Source organism: Rhinopithecus roxellana, chromosome 8 (assembly GCF_007565055.1).
Source record: "Rhinopithecus roxellana isolate Shanxi Qingling chromosome 8, ASM756505v1, whole genome shotgun sequence".
Lineage (NCBI taxonomy): Eukaryota > Metazoa > Chordata > Mammalia > Primates > Cercopithecidae > Rhinopithecus > Rhinopithecus roxellana.
In genome coordinates, this window is record NC_044556.1 from 6,000,781 (window position 1) to 6,018,434 (window position 17,654).

At 44.4% G+C, this 17,654-nt stretch overlaps 1 protein-coding gene across 1 annotated transcript; it reads right to left on the reverse strand.

The window, feature by feature from the left end:
* Positions 1-3,640: 3,640 nt before the first annotated feature.
* On the reverse strand, positions 3,641-4,873 carry LOC104682286 (olfactory receptor 7E24). The gene has a single exon (XM_030936324.1). It carries the CDS (start codon positions 4,602-4,604, stop codon positions 3,738-3,740), a length of 867 nt encoding a protein of 288 aa, XP_030792184.1. The 5' UTR covers positions 4,605-4,873; the 3' UTR covers positions 3,641-3,737.
* Between the last annotated feature and the right edge of the window lie 12,781 nt (positions 4,874-17,654).

Genomic DNA, 17,654 nt, shown 5'->3' on the forward strand with positions numbered 1-17,654 from the left:
AGAGACAAGATTTCACCATGTTGGCCAGGCTGGTCTCGAACTCCTGACCTCAAGTGATCCACCTACCTCAGCCTTCCAAAGTGCTGGGATTACAGGCCTGGGCCACTGCGCCTGGCCTGAAGCCTTTGCTTTAGATTCAACAGTAACAAACAAGGATCCTCACCGACCTTGCCTCTCAATATGGTGCTGGAGTCTGAGACAAGTTGGCAGGAGATGACCAAATAAAGCACAAGGACTGGAAAAGATGAAATTGTCACTATTCTCAGATGATATGCTTGACAACATAGGAAACATGAAATAAATCATAGATAAATCATCAGGTTCAATAATAGAGCACATGAGGGTGCTTGCATGAGTTATTTTATTTTATTTGTTATTATTATTGTTTTTTTGAGAGGAAGTCTCACTCTTGTCCCCCAGGCAGGAGTGCAATGGTGCAATTCTGGTTCACTGCAACCTTCACCTCTGGGTTCAAGCAATTCTCCTGCCTCAGCCTCCCGAGTAGCTGGGATTACAGGCGCCCGCCACCACGCCTGGCTAATTTTTTTTGTATTTTTAGTAGAGACGGAATTTCACCATGTTGACCAGGCTGGTCTCAAACTCCTGATCTCAAGTGATCTGCCTGCCTAAGCCTTCCAAAGTACTGGGATTACAGGTGTGAGCCACCGTGCCAGGCCATTTTATTTTAGATTCAGAAAGTATACGTGCAGTTTTGTTGTGTTACAAGAAAAGCCTTAGACAAATTAAATTTAATTGAGGTTTTTTGTTTTGTTTTGTTTTTTATTCCTTTTTTGAGACAGAGTCTCGTTTTGTCACCCAGGCTGGAGTGCAGTGGTGTCATCTCGTCTTACTGCAAACTCCACCTCCTGAGTTCAAGCAATTCTCCTGCCTCAGCCTCCTGAGTAGCTGGGATTACAGGCGCCCACTACCACATCTGGCTATTTTGTTTTGTATTTTTAGTAGAGACGGGGGTTTCACCATGTTTGCCAGGCTGGTCTCGAACTCCTGACCTCAAGTGATACACCTGCCTTGGCCTCCCAAAGTGCTGAGATTACAGGCGTGAGCCTCTGCGCCCAGGCATGAAGTTCTTTATGCCAAAAAAAAAAAAAACAAAACAAAACTCTATTTCTATACACTAAAACAGTTATAATTTAATTTTCAAAAGTTCCATTTAAAATAGCCATCAATGTTTTTATTCAAATGTAATAATTACATATAAAAATACCACAAAGTACACGTGGTATTTTGATATAAGCATGCAATGTGTAATTATGGATATTTAGAATATCCATCACTCCAAACATTTATCATTTCTTTTTCTTGGAAACATTTCAAATCTCTTCTGGCTATTTTGAAATATACAATAAATGGGCCAGGTGGCTCACACCTGTAATCCCAGCACTTTGGGAGTCTGAGGCGGGTGGTCACTTGAGGTCAGGAGTTTAAGACCAGCCTGGCCAACAGGGTGAAACATGTCATCTCTACTAAAAATACAAAAATTAGCTGGGCATGGAGGCTGGCGCCTGTAATCCCAGCTATTCGGGAGGCTGAGGCAGGAGAATCAGTTGAACCCCGGAGGCAGAGGTTGTAATGAGCTGAGATCGTGCCCCTGCTCTCCAGTCTGGGTGACTAAGTGAGACTCAAAAAAAAAAAAAAAGAAAGAAAAAAAAGAAATATATAATAAATTATTTTTAACTATACCTACCCTACTGTGCTACCAAATATTAGAACTTATTCCTTCTATCTCACTGTATGTTGGTGTCCATTAACCAAACGCTCTTCATCCCCCACACCTACTCACACAGCCTTCTCAGCCTCTGGTAACCAGCACTCTTCTCTCTAATGCCATGAGACTCACAAGCTAGCTCTTACACATGAGTGAGAATATGCAATATTTATCTTCCTGTGCCTGGCTTATTTCAGTTTCCATGCATGTTGTTGCAAATGACAGGATGTGATGCATTTTATGGTTGAATTATATTCCATTGTGTATACATATACCACATTTTCTTTCTTTTTTTTTTGAGATGGAGTCTCGCTTTGTCGCCCAGGCTGGAGTGCAGTGGCTGGATCTCAGCTCACTGCAAGCTCCGCCTCCCAGGTTCACGCCATTCTCCTGCCAAAGCCTCCAGAGTAGCTGGGACTACAGGCGCCTGCCACCTCGCCCAGCTAGTTTTTTGTATTTTTTAGTAGAGACGGGGTTTTACCATGTTAGCCAGGATAGTCTCGATCTCCTGACCTCGTGATCTGCCCGTCTTGGCCTCCCAAAGTGCTGGGATTACAAGCTTGAGCCACCGCACCCGGCCCACATTTTCTTTATAAAAACTGAAAATACAGCAAATTAAAAAAAAAAATTAGTCTCTGAATGTGAAGTTTCAGGGATACTGTTACCATATTATTCTTTTCTATTTCCCTTTTAATGTATGCACAAGAGTAAAAGAGGAGAAAAACTATATGTGTATAAATCTATGCTGAATAAATCTACAATAAAAATTATAGTGGTTAAAAAAACCAGCATAATGTTAATTTCTTTTTTGTTTTTTGTTTTTTTTTATTTGAGATGGAGTGTCCCTCTGTAGCCCAGGCTGGGGTACAATGGCACCATCTCGGCCCACTGCCACCTCTGCCTCCCGGATTCAAGTGATTCTCCTGCCTCAGTCTCCTGAGGAGCTGGGATTACAGGCACACACCACCACGCCTGGCTAATTTTTGTATTTTTAGTGAAGATGGGGTTTTACCGTGTTGTCCAGGCTGGTCTCCAGCTCCTGACCTCAGGTGATCTGCCCACCTCAGCCTCCCGAAGTACTGGGGTTACAGGTGTGAGCCACCGCGCCTGGCCACAATGTAAATTTCTACAGTGCTGAACGACAATGCATTTTAAGATATTTGAATGAATCACGTCGCCTGGTGCTACGTTAAACTCTTTTGTAACTTACCCATTGTAGCTCCATCCCTTTAGAAACGTCATCACTTGAACTATTCCTGGTGCTTTTAAAAAAAAATTCCTCAACCCACACAGGTTCAAGTACATTTTGGTAATGACACCCAGGCCTCAGTATGTGTGAGGTCCCCAGGTGATTTCAATAAAACCAATGTGAGGCCCACTGATAGACATCATCACACATGAGTTACCTAAAGTGATTTTCCTAGATGCGATTTGGACAGAAATTACACGAGAACTGTAAAAAGGGAGGTAACTACGAAGTACGATAAGTCCTCACTTAACATCCTTCACAGAAAATTAGAAACCACAATTCAAGCAAAACGATGAACCATGAAACCAATTTATTCATTTCTCATCAAAATTAAAACTAAACATTGAACAGAGTCACCTTATTTCAGGACCTGCTGCACTTCGTTTTTTTAAAGTTGAAGTTTCCCAAAACCTCTTGACAATGTTAAGTGAGGATTTCAAGTCTATAAGAAAAGATTTGTGATTGCACCTGCATAGTTAAGTGAGGATTTCAAGTCTATAAGAAAAGATTTGTGATTGCACCTGGATATCAAGATCATTGCACAGATACTAAAGGAGGCTGTCTAGGTATACTGGCATCATTCATGATGTATATGATGAACAAAGGATTCTAGAATACTCACCCACTGCAACTAAAGACAAAACAGAGCAAGCAATATTCACATACAAAACCCACAGAGGAATGAAAGCCATCAAGCAACAAAAATAATGTGACCAAGGGGGCAGGATTTGCAGGCCTAGGTATTAAATTTTGCTGCCATTTCTAGCCCATATAACAAAAAGGATGGAGAAGATGAGATTTGACTATTCTGCCGTGCAGCCTGCACAGAGCACTTTGAATGTCCCTGTTCCTCAGGCTGTAGATGAAGGGGTTCAGCATGGGGGTGACCACCGTGTACATCACTGAAGCCACCATACTCTTCTTGGGGAATGGTGACACAACTGAACTGAGGTACCCTACAAGGCCTGTTCCATAAAATAAGCAAACAACCGCCAGGTGAGAGCCACAGGTGGAGAAGGCTTTATACTTCCCTCCCGATGATGGAACTCTCAGAATGGAGGAAACAATTTTATAGTAAGAGAAAAGGATCCCTGAGATAGGAAGACAGCCAAATATGGCACCCATGAAATATATGACCATTTCATTGATGAAGGTGTCAGAACAGCTAAGGTGGAGGAGTTGAGAAGGGTCACAGAAGAAATTAGAAATGTCTACATTCCCGAAGCAGGTGAGCTGTAATACAATCAAATTGTGCAGCTGGGAGTCCAAAAGACTAATAAAAACAGACAACAAGACTAAGAAGCCACAGAGGCGTGGGTTCATGATGACTCGGTATTGCAGGGGGTGACAGATGGCCACAAACCGGTCATAGGCCATCACACTCAGGAGCATGTCATCCATACATGCAAAAAGGACAAAAAAGGACATCTGAGTCAGGCAGCCCGCATAGGCGATGACTCTGCTGTGAGTTTGCATGTCCGCAATCATCCTGGGGATGGTGGTGGAGGTGAAACCGATGTCAGCCAAGGACAGGTTGGAGAGGAAGAAGTACATGGGGGTGTGGAGGTGGGAGTCAGAGCTGACAGCCAGGATGATGAGCAGGTTCCCCAGCACCGTGACCAGGTACATGGACAGGAACAGCCCAGCAAGGACTGGCTGCAATTCTGGATCCTCTGCGAGTCCCAGGAGGAGGAATTCTGAGACACCTGTGAGATTCTCTGGGTCTGTGTAGCTTGGACACCTTTTGAGAAAAAAAAAAAAGAGAGAGAGAGAATTGGAAAATAGGACATGAGTAAACCAGCATCTAGCACTGTGTCTATATTTTGGATACAAGCAATTCAGCAATTAAGTTTTCACATAGGATAATACACCCTCAGTAATAGTTCTCAGTTGTGACAAACCCAATTTCCTTAGAGCTACTTCGTAATTGATTTTGTGTTATTCACCTCATTCTGTATACACCTACCTTGGAGACAACCTATTGAAGAATGTTAGGAGGGCAAAACATTAGGGATTTTCGAATTCCATAATCACAGTAAAATATAGTCTAATTTACCAGGAAAAAATATACAATAAAAATATTCTTGCCCCTTTAAGAAAAAGATTAAATCCATTGAAAAGATACCAAGAAGAAGTCAGTTATGCCTTGTTTTATTCTAATATAATTCTACAAATTCTATTGATTGAGGATATTTATCACACTCAATAAGATCTAGGACTGTAGGGTCCAGCCCCACAAGGTCGGTGGGTTTTTCTCCCCCTGTGCGGAGAGGAGAGATTGTAGGAATAAAGACACAAAACAAAGATAAAAGAAAAGACAGCTGGCTGGGCGCGGTGGCTCAAGCCTGTAATCCCAGCACTTTGGGAGGCTGAGACGGGCGGATCACGAGGTCAGGAGATCGAGACCATCCTGGCTAACACGGTGAAACCCCGTCTCTACTGAAAAATACAAAAAAAAAAAAAAAAAAAAAAACAAAAAAAACTAGCCGGGCGAGGTGGCGGGCGCCTGTAGTCCCAGCTACTCGGGAGGCTGAGGCAGGAGAATGGCGTAAACCCAGAAGGCAGAGCTTGCAGTGAGCTGAGATCTGACCACTGTACTCCAGCCTGGGTGACAGAGCGAGACTCCATCTCAAAAAAAAAAAAAAAAAAAAAAAAGAAAAAAAAAAGAAAAGACGGCTGGGCTCGGGGGACCACTACCACCAAGAGGTGGCTACTGGTAGTGGACCCGAATGCCAGGCTGCGCTGATATTTATTGAATACAAGTCAAAAGGGGCAGGGCAAGGAGTGTGAGTCATCTCCAATGATAGACAAGGTCACATGTCACATGTCCACTGGACAGGGGGCCCTTCCCTGTTTGGCAGCCTAGGCAGAGAGACAGAGAGAGAGAGAGAGAGAGGACACAGCCTATGCCATTATTTCTTCATATCAGAGGTTTTTAGTACTTTTACTAATTTTGCTACTGTTATCTAGAAGGCAGAGCCAGGTGTACAGGATGGAACATGAAAGCGGGCCAGGAGCGTGACCACGGAAGCACAGCATCACAGGGAGACGGTTAGGCCTCCGGATAACTGTGGGCGGGCCTGACTGCTCTCAGGCCCTCCACAAGAGGTGGAGGAGTAGGGTCTTCTCTAAACTCCCCCCGGAAAGGGAGACTTCCTTTCCCGGTCTGCTAAGTAGCCGGTGATTTTCCTTGACACTGACGCTACCGCCAGACCACGGTCCGCTGCTGGTGTTACCGCTAGACCAAGGGGCCCTCTGGTGGCCCTGCCTGGGCATAACAGAAGGCTCACACTCCTGTCTTCTGGTCACTTCTCACTATATCCCTTCAGCCCCTATCTCTGTATGGCCTGGTTTTTCCTAGGTTATGATTATAGAGCAAGGATTATTATAATATTGGAATAAAGAGTAATTGCTACAAACTAATGATTAGTGATATTCATATGTAATCATATCTATGATCTATATCTAGTATAACTATTCTTATTTTATATATTTTATTATACCAGAACAGCTCGTGTCCTCAGTCTCTTGCCTCGGCACCTGGGTGGCTTGCCGCCGACATAGGACCATGTTGTCTCAAAACTAAATGCAAGTTCATAGTTCATAATCATAAAACATCTTTACATGCCAGTTACATTCTACGGTTTCCATCATTCTTACGTTTTCTGACTTTCATTCTTCGTGGAAGTAAGTGCTCACTCAACTATGTGGGCTTTCTTTTAAAATTCACTTAATTACAACTCCTGTCCTTGCCTTAGGTGGACTTGGAGTTTTTTTTTTTTTTGAGACAAGAGTCTTGCTCTGTTGCCCAGGCTGGAGTGCAGTGGCCGGATCTCAGCTCACTGCAAGCTCCGCCTCCCGGGTTCTCGCCATTCTCCTGCCTCAGCCTCCCGAGTAGCTGGGACTACAGGTGCCCGCCACCTCGCCCAGCTAGTTTTTTGTATTTTTTTTTAGTAGAGACGGGGTTTCACCGTGTTAGCCAGAATGGTCTCCATCTCCTGACCTCGTGATCCGCCCGCCTCGGCCTCCCAAAGTGCTGGGATTACAGGCTTGAGCCACCGCGCCCGGCCGTTTGTTTGTTTTTTTGAGACGTAGTCTCACTGTGTCTCCCAGACTAGAGTGCAGTGGCGCGATCTCGGCTCACTGCAGGCTCCGCCTCCCGGGTTCACGCCATTCTCCTGCCTCAGCCTCCCGAGTAGCTGGGACTACAGGCGCCTGCCACCACGCCCGGCTAATTTTTTGTATTTTTAGTAGAGATGGAGTTTCACCACGTTAGCCAGGATGGTCTCGATCTCCTGACCTCGTGATCCACCCGCCTCGGCCTCCCAAAGTGCGGGGATTACAGGCATGAGTCACCACGCCCAGCCGGATTTGGAGTTTTGATAAGAAAGGTAGCCCAGGGTGGTGGCTCACACCTGGAATCCTAGCACTTTGGGAGGCCAAGGCAGGAGGATTGCTCAAGGATAGGAACTTGAGACCAGCCTGGGAAACATAGCAAAACCCCATCTCTACAAAAAATTAAAAAATTACACAGGCATGGTGGTACCTGCCTGCAGTCCCAGCTACTCAGGAGGCTGAGTCAGGAGAATTGCTTGAGCCCAGGAGTTCGAGGCTGCACGGAACCGTGATCATACCACTGCACTCTAGGTGGAGTGGCAGAGTGAGACTCTGACTATTAAATAAATGAAAGGTCCCAGCACTTTGGGAGGCCGAGACGGCGGATCACAAGGTCAGGAGATCAAGACCATCCTGGCTAACACGGTGAAACCCCGTCTCTACTAAAAAATACAAAAAACTAGCCGGGCGAGGTGGCGGGCGCCTGTAGTCCCAGCTACTCTGGAGGCTGAGGCAGGAGAATGGCGTAAACCCGGGAGGCGGAGCTTGCAGTGAGCTGAGATCCGGCCACTGCACTCCAGCTTGGGCGACAGAGCGAGACTCCGTCTCAAAAATAAATAAATAAATAAATAAATAAATAAATAAATAAATAAATAAAAGGAAGATTTAGTTAAATGCACATAATTACTGGGCATCATTGATGGCAAAGATGCTGACAGTGTGCAATGTCCCTGTGGATGACAGAACATTAATATAATGTTAAAATGGTTTTAATTTTTTTGAGACCCGAGCCTTACTCTGTCACCCAGGCTGGAACGCAGTGGTGTGATCTCAGCTCACTGCAGCCCCACCTCCCTGGTTCAAGCGATTCTCTTGCCTCAGCTTCTCGAGTAGCTGGGACTACAGGCACATGTCCCACCATGCCCAGTTAATTTTGGCATTTTTAGTAGAGATGGGGTTTTACCATGTTGGCCAGGCTGATCTCAAACTTCTGACCTCAAGTAATCTGTCTACCTCTACCTCTGCCTTTCAAAGTGCTAGGATTACAGGTGTGAGCCACCGTGCCTGGCCAAGGTGATGTTAAAATACTTTGGCATTACTTTCGTTGTGGCTGGAATCACGTGAAACTCTAAAATGTATCTTGATCCAAACAATAAGGTTTACCTGCCCCCACTTCTTTCTGCATCCTTTTCTCTTTTTTTATGACTGTAAAAATCTCTGCCATGGTCTTTAAGTAATTGAATGTTGTAGATGCGGTTAAGTGCAACTACAGGACACATGAGTCCATAATATAGACATAAAAGAGTGCTATTTTACCTTCTGCCTAGTTTGTGACACGTTCCTGGAAGGAATGAAAGTACAGATAGGAAAGCAGTGAGTGTGTTGAAGTCACACTGATCACAGCCAATTTTGTGAACTAAGGAAGGGTCTATTCAATATGCAACAGAGATCCTAATTTTTGATGTCTCCTCTGTACCAAGCAAGATACAGACTCTGGGAAATCATTGAAAGAAACTCAAATATTCCTCTCACAATCCTCAGTACTTACTTATATAAGGGCAAAAATTAAATGTCCTGTCAGAGACGTTGGGAGCCACAGCTAGGTTCCTGGATATTTCAGTTCAATGGTATGGAGATTCACCTTGAAATATTCATTAAAAAACATGTAGAATACACTTCACATTATGCCTCTATCACACAGGGATCACACAGGAGCACCCGCAATCTGTTGAATCATTGCTCACTGCAGTGGGATCTGCCGGAAATCAACTCAGATGACAGTGCTGAGCCTCAGAGACACGGACATCTCCCCCCTTGTCACACAGATCAGGGGCATGGGCAGGATCTGGAATTAAATGGTTGGTCTTTGAGTCTCTGGCACTGAACTTCTTCATTGTTTTCCAGCTCTCAGCAAGCTTTAAGCAGCGGCCAGCGGTCTTAAGCACATGTGCATCTGAGGCACATTTTGAAACTATTCCCAGTTTCCTGAATAGAAATGGATCCCAAGACCCTGATTTTATTTCTCCTTGAGGAAGCAGAGAGCTGCAAGGAATCCAGAAACAGGCGCAAGGGAGAGATGTGCCCTGAGTGATCCTGTGCCAGTTCTTTCTGGGATCTTTGATGGGATCTCAGCTGTCCTTTCTATACTTGACACAGTGAACATGGCACCCACTGGTCTAGCTGTGGTCTACCAGGAACCCCCAAAGGGAAGGACACAGTTAGCAGGGGCGCCTGCCAGGTGTGACAGGGATTTGAGGGAGTAGGTTGGATGCAGAGAGAGGCCTGGCCGAATGCCATGAGTCTGGACTTAGACTGCCTGGTACAAATGTGGCTTCACCTCTTTCTACCTCACGATCTGGTATAAGCTATATAAAAATGCATTGCTCCTTTCCTCCTCTGTACAATAATAATAATGTGTGCAGCTATAACTCAGGAAAAACTGTGAAGATGAAACGAAACAAGCTATACAAAACACAGAGCTGAGATCCATGCATTTAGGGAGCCCTCAGTAAGAATTCATGATGTCATGGTGACTGTCATCTTCCTCCTCATCCTCATCATCACCTTTGTAAACTTTTTGTTGTGCTTAGGGCACAGTGTAGAGGGACCCACTTTTTGTTACCCTGGGTGAGATGTCCATGGGAAGTTCAATCAGCATGGGAGGAAGGTAAAATTTCATCAGAGTGGAAAGTTAACCCAGGGAATAGGAAAATATATTTGCAAATCATGTATATGCTAAGAGGCTAACAACCAAACTACACCAAGAACTCCTACAACTCAACAACAAAACAAATACTACATTGAAAGTGGGCAGAGGACTTGAATAGACATTTCTCTAAGGAACATATACAAAGAGCCAATGAGCATACAAAATGATACTCAGCATCACTCATCGGCAGGGACGTGCAAATAAAAAACACAATGAGATACCACCCAATAGGATGGCTATTAAGAGCAAATGAACAAAACAGCCTGTCAGATTTTGGTGAAACCATAGAGAAGTAGGAATTCTTATACAGGGCTATGGAAATGTAAAATAGTGCAATATGAAATAAAGGACCAGACACACAACCCTGAACATAAACTCCACAGTCCTCTGACATTTTACACATTGGTGTCCTCCCATCTGCCACCCCACTGTCCTGTTTGTCCTGAGGATGAGGAAACAAGGCTCCCAACATCCCTCAGCACTCACTGAGCTGTGCTTCCCCTCTGCTGGGCCATGACCACAGAGAGCAGGTCCGCTGTCTTCCCTGCGTGGTGCATGATGGAGGCTCAGGCTCCGTCCTCAGGACTGGCAGGAAGACAGGGTCAGACATGAGCCTCCTGATGCAGACGACAGGTGTGCAGCCCACTGGACTGGAAGCTGACACTGCAGGGCTGGAGGCACAGGCTGAGTATTTACTATGCTATGGCCATGGGGGCTCAAGGCACAGAACTCCTCATTAGCCAAATTGGTTGATATTCCCCAATCTCTAAGGACTGCGTCTTATTAACGGAGGAAGAAGAAGAGGAAATGAACGTCTACAGAAGCTTTTGGGGTCTTCCTCCACTCAGGAGGAATGCTGAGTGTACTATCCACTTCTCTCATTTCTTTTTTATTAAGATCCATCTACTTTTTATTTTCCTTTTTATTATATAAAAGATATTGCATATAAATGTTAAAATTATATAAATGGTTTTATATAAAATGGTAAATACAACATTTTATCATTTTCATCATTTTAAAGTATATAGCTCAGGGGCATGAAGTAGATTCACAGTGTTGTGCAACCATCCCCACCATCCATCTCCAGAACTTTTTTATCCTACAGAACAAAAACTCAGCAACCATTAAACAAAATCCCTTCCTTCAACTCACTAACTGCTAGCTGATTACTATCTCTACAAATGTAACTGCACAAAATACTCGACATAAATAGAATCAGTCTGTATTTGCCCTTTTGTGATTGGTTTCTTTCACTGAGCATAATGTTGCCAAGATTCATCCCTGTTGTATCATGTGTCACAAGCGTCTTCCTGTTTAAAGCTGAATAATATTCCATTGTATGGATAGATCTCATTGTGTTTCTCCAGTCATGTGTTGGTGGACACTTGTGTTGCTTCCATATATTTAGATATCGTGAATAACGCTGCCATAAACATGGTGTTCTGTGCAGGAAATGCGCAAGTGGAGAACACACACACACACACACACACACACACACACACACACACACTACCTTTAAGGGTAAACAAGCTTTATCCCACATAAATGGCAATGTAGATAAAATAAGCAAATGATATAGTAAGCAAATTACTATAATAAGCAAATTGAGGCTGGGCGTGGTGGCTCACGCCTATAATCCCAGCACTTTGGGAGGCCAAGGCAGGCGGATCATGAGGTCAGGAGATTGAGACCATCCTGGCTCACACGGTGAAACCCCGTCTCTACTAAAAAATACAAAAATTAGATGGGTGTGGTAGTGGGTGCCTGTAATCCCAGCTACTTGGGAGACTGAGGCGGGAGAATCGCTTGAACCCGGGAGGCGGAGGTTGCAGTGAGCCGAGATCGTGCCACTGCACTCCAGTCTGGGTGACAGAGAGAAACTCTGTCTCAAAAAAAAAAAAAAAAAAGCAAATTGATATAAGCAAATTGCAATGGGAAGAGGAGAAGGGAAAAGACATATATATACACACACTTACCAGACTATGGAGGATTCACCACCAGACCAGGAAGCAACAGCCTGGGCTCCAGAGTCAGCCACCCATCCGTGCACAGATGAGGAGAGGTCTCATGAAGCTTCGGCGCAGTCTGGGACCCTAGCTCTTTTTGTAAGAGGTCCAGTCACGAAGGCCCTTCATGACTGGGCCCAAGGAACACGAAAAGGTCGTGTTTTTGTGATTGTCTGTCGTTTTTCAATAACTGCCGTAGAGGAACAGATTGAAACAGATTTCACCGAAACAGCGCTGGATGAACGCCTCAAGGGGCTCAAACAACCCGTTCCAGGACTTGCTGACCATTGTTGGTGTCCACGTTCAAGTGAGTTGAAATTTAATATTTAACTTTTCCTCCATACATGGGCGTACAAATATCTGTTCAAATCCCTGTTTTCGTATTTTAAGTATACACCCAGAAGTGAACTTGCAGCATTGTATGGTAGTTCTGTTTCTCATTTTATGAGGAACCATCGTACGGATTTTCATGCTGCTGCACCATTTTACATTTCCATAGCCCTGTGTAAGCATTCCTCCTTCCCTACAGTTTCATCAAAACTCAACAGGCTTTTTCGCTCGTTTCTTAATAGCCATCCTATTGGGTGGTATCTCACTGTGTTTTTTATTTGCAAGCCCCTGTTGATGAGTGATGCTGGATATCATTTTGTATGCTCATTGGCCATTTGCATATGTTCTTTAGAGAAATGTCTATTCAAGTCCTCTGCCCATTTTTTCTTTATTGAGATGGAGTCTTGCTCTGTCACCCAGGCTGGAGTGCAGTGGCACGATCTTGGCTGCCTGCAACCTCCGCCACCTGGGTTCAAGTGATTCTCGTGACTCAGCCTCCTGGGTAGCTGGGACTACAGGTGCGGGCCACCTGCCCAGCTAATTTTTTTGCACTATATATATATATATATTTATTTATTTTTGAGACGGAGTCTCGGTCTGTCACCCAGGCTGCAGTGCAGTGGCCGGATCTCAGCTCACTGCAAGCTCCACCTCCTGGGTTTACGCCATTCTCCTGCCTCAGCCTCCCGAGTAGCTGGGACTACAGGCGCCCGCCACGTCGCCCGGCTAGTTTTTTGTATTTTTTAGTAGAGACGGGGTTTCACCGTGTTAGCCAGGATGGTCTCGATCTCCTGACCTCGTGATCCGCCCGTCTCGGCCTCCCAAAGTGCTGGGATTACAGGCTTGAGCCACCGCGCCCGGCCACTTTTTATATTTTTAATAGAGACAGGGTTTCACTATGTTGGCCAGGCTGATCTCAAACTCCTGACCTCAGGTGATCTGCCTGCCACAGCCTCCCAGAGTGCTGGTATTTCAGACGTGAGCCACCACGCCTGGCCTTCTGCCCATTGTTAATGGGGCATTTATTTGGTTGAGTTGTAGTTCTTGATATCATTTGGCTGTTACCCTCTAAGCATATATGATTTACAGGTATATTTTCCTATTCCCTAGGTTAACTTTTCACTCTGATAGTGTCCTTTGAGTCACAAAGGTTTTTTAATTTTTATGTAGTCCAAGTTATCTATATGTTGTTGTCTGTGCTTTTGGTGACATATTCAAGAAATCACTAAGAAATCCAGTATCATGAAGGTATTGATCAAATCATTACCAAATCCAATGTCAAGAAGGTATTGATCAATGTTTTCTTCTAAGAATTTTATAGTGTTAGAACTTAGGTTTATGCCTTTGATCCATTTTATGTTAACTTTTGCGTATAGTGTAAGGTAAGAACCCACCTTCATTCTTCTGCATGTTGAAATCAAGTTTTTCCTACACTGTTTGTTGAAAAGGCTGTCTTTTTCCCAATGAATGTTCTTGGCACCCATGCAGAAAATCATGTGACCATATACACGAAAGTTTCTCTCTGGGCTCTCTTTACTCTTCCATTTTTCTGTATGTGTGTCTTTATGTATTGTAGTACCATACTGTTTTAATTCCTGGATCTTTGTAATCTATTTGGAAACCAGGAAATGTGAGACCTTCAACTTTTCTTTTTAATGGATTTCTACATTTTTTCCATTTATCTTACAATTGTACATTGAGTTGGATAGTAGTAACAAACCCTGCTAGGCTTTGGAGAATGGATTCCCAAGGTTTTTGAAATACACTATCTCATTGGAGCCTTAGTACTCGTGATCAAATAGATAGATTTTTGGTTTTGCCAGTGAGAATCACAGTCTGGAGAGGTTGAATCCTGACACAGTGGTCACTGGTGGGTCTGATACTGGAATTGGGTCTGTGGCCACCAGGCTGTGAGGCCTTTTCCAGAAAGCAGGCTCCCGCCCAGGGACTGTGGCTGAGGGAGGGACTCTCCTGGGAGGAGGCAGCCTTGGTGGAAGGCTGCCAGCAGAAGTTTCAGGTCTCTAAAGCCTCCCCCTCCTTCCCTGGTCTCTGCAGCTGAAGTTGCATCAGGAAGCTGTATCTTCTAACTGCTTGAGGCAGCTTCTCAGATGAACCCTCTGAGGAGAATCCGTGAACTTTTACAACTTACACTTTCAAAGGATGATGCAAGGAGCAACAATTCCACCAGCTTGAGCCATTTGAGGGTGGTCTTGAACTCATGACCTCGAGTGATCCACCCACCTCAGCCTCCCAAAGTGCTAGGATTACAGGCATGAGCCACCGCGCCTGGTTGAGCCGGGATATTTAAATTCACATTTGCCTAATGGACCTACAACATCCACTTAGTTCTGAGACCTTGATCTGTCATGGAGAAGAGGCTGGCCTGATGGGGAACTGAATGTTCATGAGCAGGGCTCAGTCAAACATAATCTTGCCTTTGGGACATTTGGATAAACCCAATGCTCTCTGACAACCACCACTTAGACAGATCGAACCCTAGGCTAACGCATTCTGCTGCCATGTGGATGTTATTAATAGGGTGTTTCACAGCACATCAAACTAAACCCTTCCCAGAACAAACTCGATGCAAAGGGAAGTAGATTGAACCCTACTTTCTGCCATGTACAAAAATCAAATCAAATCAAAAACAGATCAACAGGCCTGGCGCTGTGGCTCATGCCTGTAATCCCAGCACGTTGGGTGGCTGAGGCGGGTGGATCACTTGAGGTCAGGAGTTCAAGACCAGCCTGACCAACATGTGAAACTCCATCTCTACTAAAAATACAAAAATTAGCCAGGCGTGGTGGCAGGCACCTGTAATCCCAGCTACCCGGGAGGCTAAGGCAGGAGAATCACTTGAACCTGGGAGGCAGAGGTTGCAGAGAGCCAAGATCGCGCCTCTGCACTCCAGCCTGGGTGACAGAACGAGACTGTGTCTCAAAAAAAAAAAAAACAAAAAACAAAAACAAACAAAAAAAAAAAACAATAGCTTACATATAATATAGCTAAAATCATAAAACTCTTAGAAAAAAACATAGAGGAATATCTTGATTATACTTCATTTGGAAGCAGATTGTTAGATACAACAGTGAAAGCATGAGCAAAAGAAAAAAATAGATATATTGAACTTCATCAAATTTTAAAACTTTTCTGCATCGAAACATTCTGTTAAGAAAATGGAGCATGGTACCAATAGAAACACAGATACAAAGGACAATGGAACAGAAGAGGTGGTGCAGAAATGAATCAATGAATTTATGGCAAATCATTTTTTGACAAAGATGCCGAGAACACACAATGTGGAAAGGACAGTCTCTTTCATAAATGGTGCTGGGAAAACTGGAAAACCACATGCAGAGGAATGAAAGTAGATCCTCATCTCAGGTCTCAGTGAACCTGAAAATGTAAAACCACTGAAGGAAAACATAGGAATAATGCTCCATGACATTACACTGGGCAATGATGTTTTGGGTAAGAACCCAAAACACAGACAGCAAAGACAAAAACAGACAAATGAGATTGCATCATGCTAAAAAGCTCCCACACAGCAAAAGAAACAATCTACAGAGTGAAGAGACATTCTACGGATTGGGAGAATATACTTGCAAAATTAAAGAGGGGGCCGGGTGTGGTGGCTCAGGCCTGTAAACTCAGCACTTTGGGGAGGCCAAGGCAGGTAGACCACTTGAGCCCAGGTGTTCGAGACCAGACCGGGCAACCTAGGGAGACCCCATCTCTATTAAATTTTTAAAAAAGGAAAAAAGACCTATTAAAGAAGGAATATTCAGGCCGGGCACAGTGGCTCACGCCTGTAATCCCAGCAGTTTGGGAGGCCAAGGCAGGTGGATCACTTGAGGTCAGTTCAAGACCAGCCTGACCAATATGGTGAAACCCTGTCTCCACTAAAAATACAAAAATTAGCCGGGCGTAGTGGCGGGTGCCTGTAATCCCAGCTACTCAGGAGGCTGAGACAGGAGAATTGCTTGAACCTGGGAGGCAGAGGTTGCAGTGAGCCAAGATTGCGCCACTGCACTCCAACCTGGGCGACAGGACTCCAACTCAAAAGAAAAAAAAAAAAAAAAGAAAAAAGAAAGAAAGAATATGAAAACTGTATGAAATTCAACTCAATTGTGAGAAAACAATCTGATTGGAAAATAGACAAAGGATCCGAAAATAGACATTACTAGAAAAAAGGCATGCAAATGAACAGGTCTATGAAAAAACACTCAGCTTCACAAATCTTCAGGAATGCAAATTCAAACCTCAATGACATATCACCTAGTACCTGTGAGAATGCTGTTATCAAGAAGTTGAACTGTTGGCCGGGCGTGGTGGCTCACGCCTGTAATCCCAGCACTTTGGGAGACCTAGGCGGGTGGATCATGAGGTCAGGAGATGGAGACCATCTTGACTAATACAGTGAAACCCCATCTCTACTAAAAAACACACAAAAAAAATTAGCCGGGCGTGGTGGTGGGCGCCTGTAGTCCCAGCTACTCGGGAGGCTGAGGCAGGAGAATGGCATAAACCCGGGAGGCGGAGCTTGCAGTGAGCTGAGGTCCGGCCACTGCACTCCAGCCTGGGCGACAGAGTGAGACTCCGTCTCAAAAAAAAAAAAAAAAAAAAGAACAGTAACATTCAAATGGATCATTTCTGAGGACCCGTGCCAGCATTTGACACGAAAAGTTTTATAATGTCAAGTTAGAAATCTCAGGAATCAGTAAGAAAATGGATCAAAGATGGAACTAAGGACTATGGGCAGAGAAGAAAACTTTAAAAGGAATTACTGAGGGAGCAATTCAGCAGAAATATATTAGGTGGGTGCAAAAATCATGGTAGTTTTGGCCATTACTTTTGATGGCAAAAGCTGCAATGACTCTTGCACCAACCTAATGCAAAATCTTTTATTTATTTATTATTTTTTTTAGACAGACTCTCGAGCTGTCACCCAGACTGGAGTGCAGTGGCGCCATCTTGGCTCACTGCAACCTGTGCCTCCCGGGTTCAAGCGATTCTCCTGCCTCAGCCTCCGAAGTAGCTGGGACTACAGGTGCGTGCCACCACACCCAGCTAATTTTTGTATTTTTGGTAGAGATGGGGTTTCACCTGTTGGCCAGGATGGTCTCGATCTCTTGACCTCATGATCTACCCACCTGTGCCTCCCAAAGTGCTGGGATTACAGGCGTAAGCCACCATGCCCGCCCATACAAAAATATGTTAAGCAAAGTCATAGGTGCTTTGAAAATAGGAAACTGCAACATATCTTTTAGGGGAGAAAAAGATTCAGGATATGTGAAT

Coding starts and splice junctions, on each gene's coding strand:
- LOC104682286 (XM_030936324.1), bottom strand. CDS start 4,604: ATGTACCTGGTCACGGTGCTGGGGAACCTGCTCATCATCCTGGCTGTC.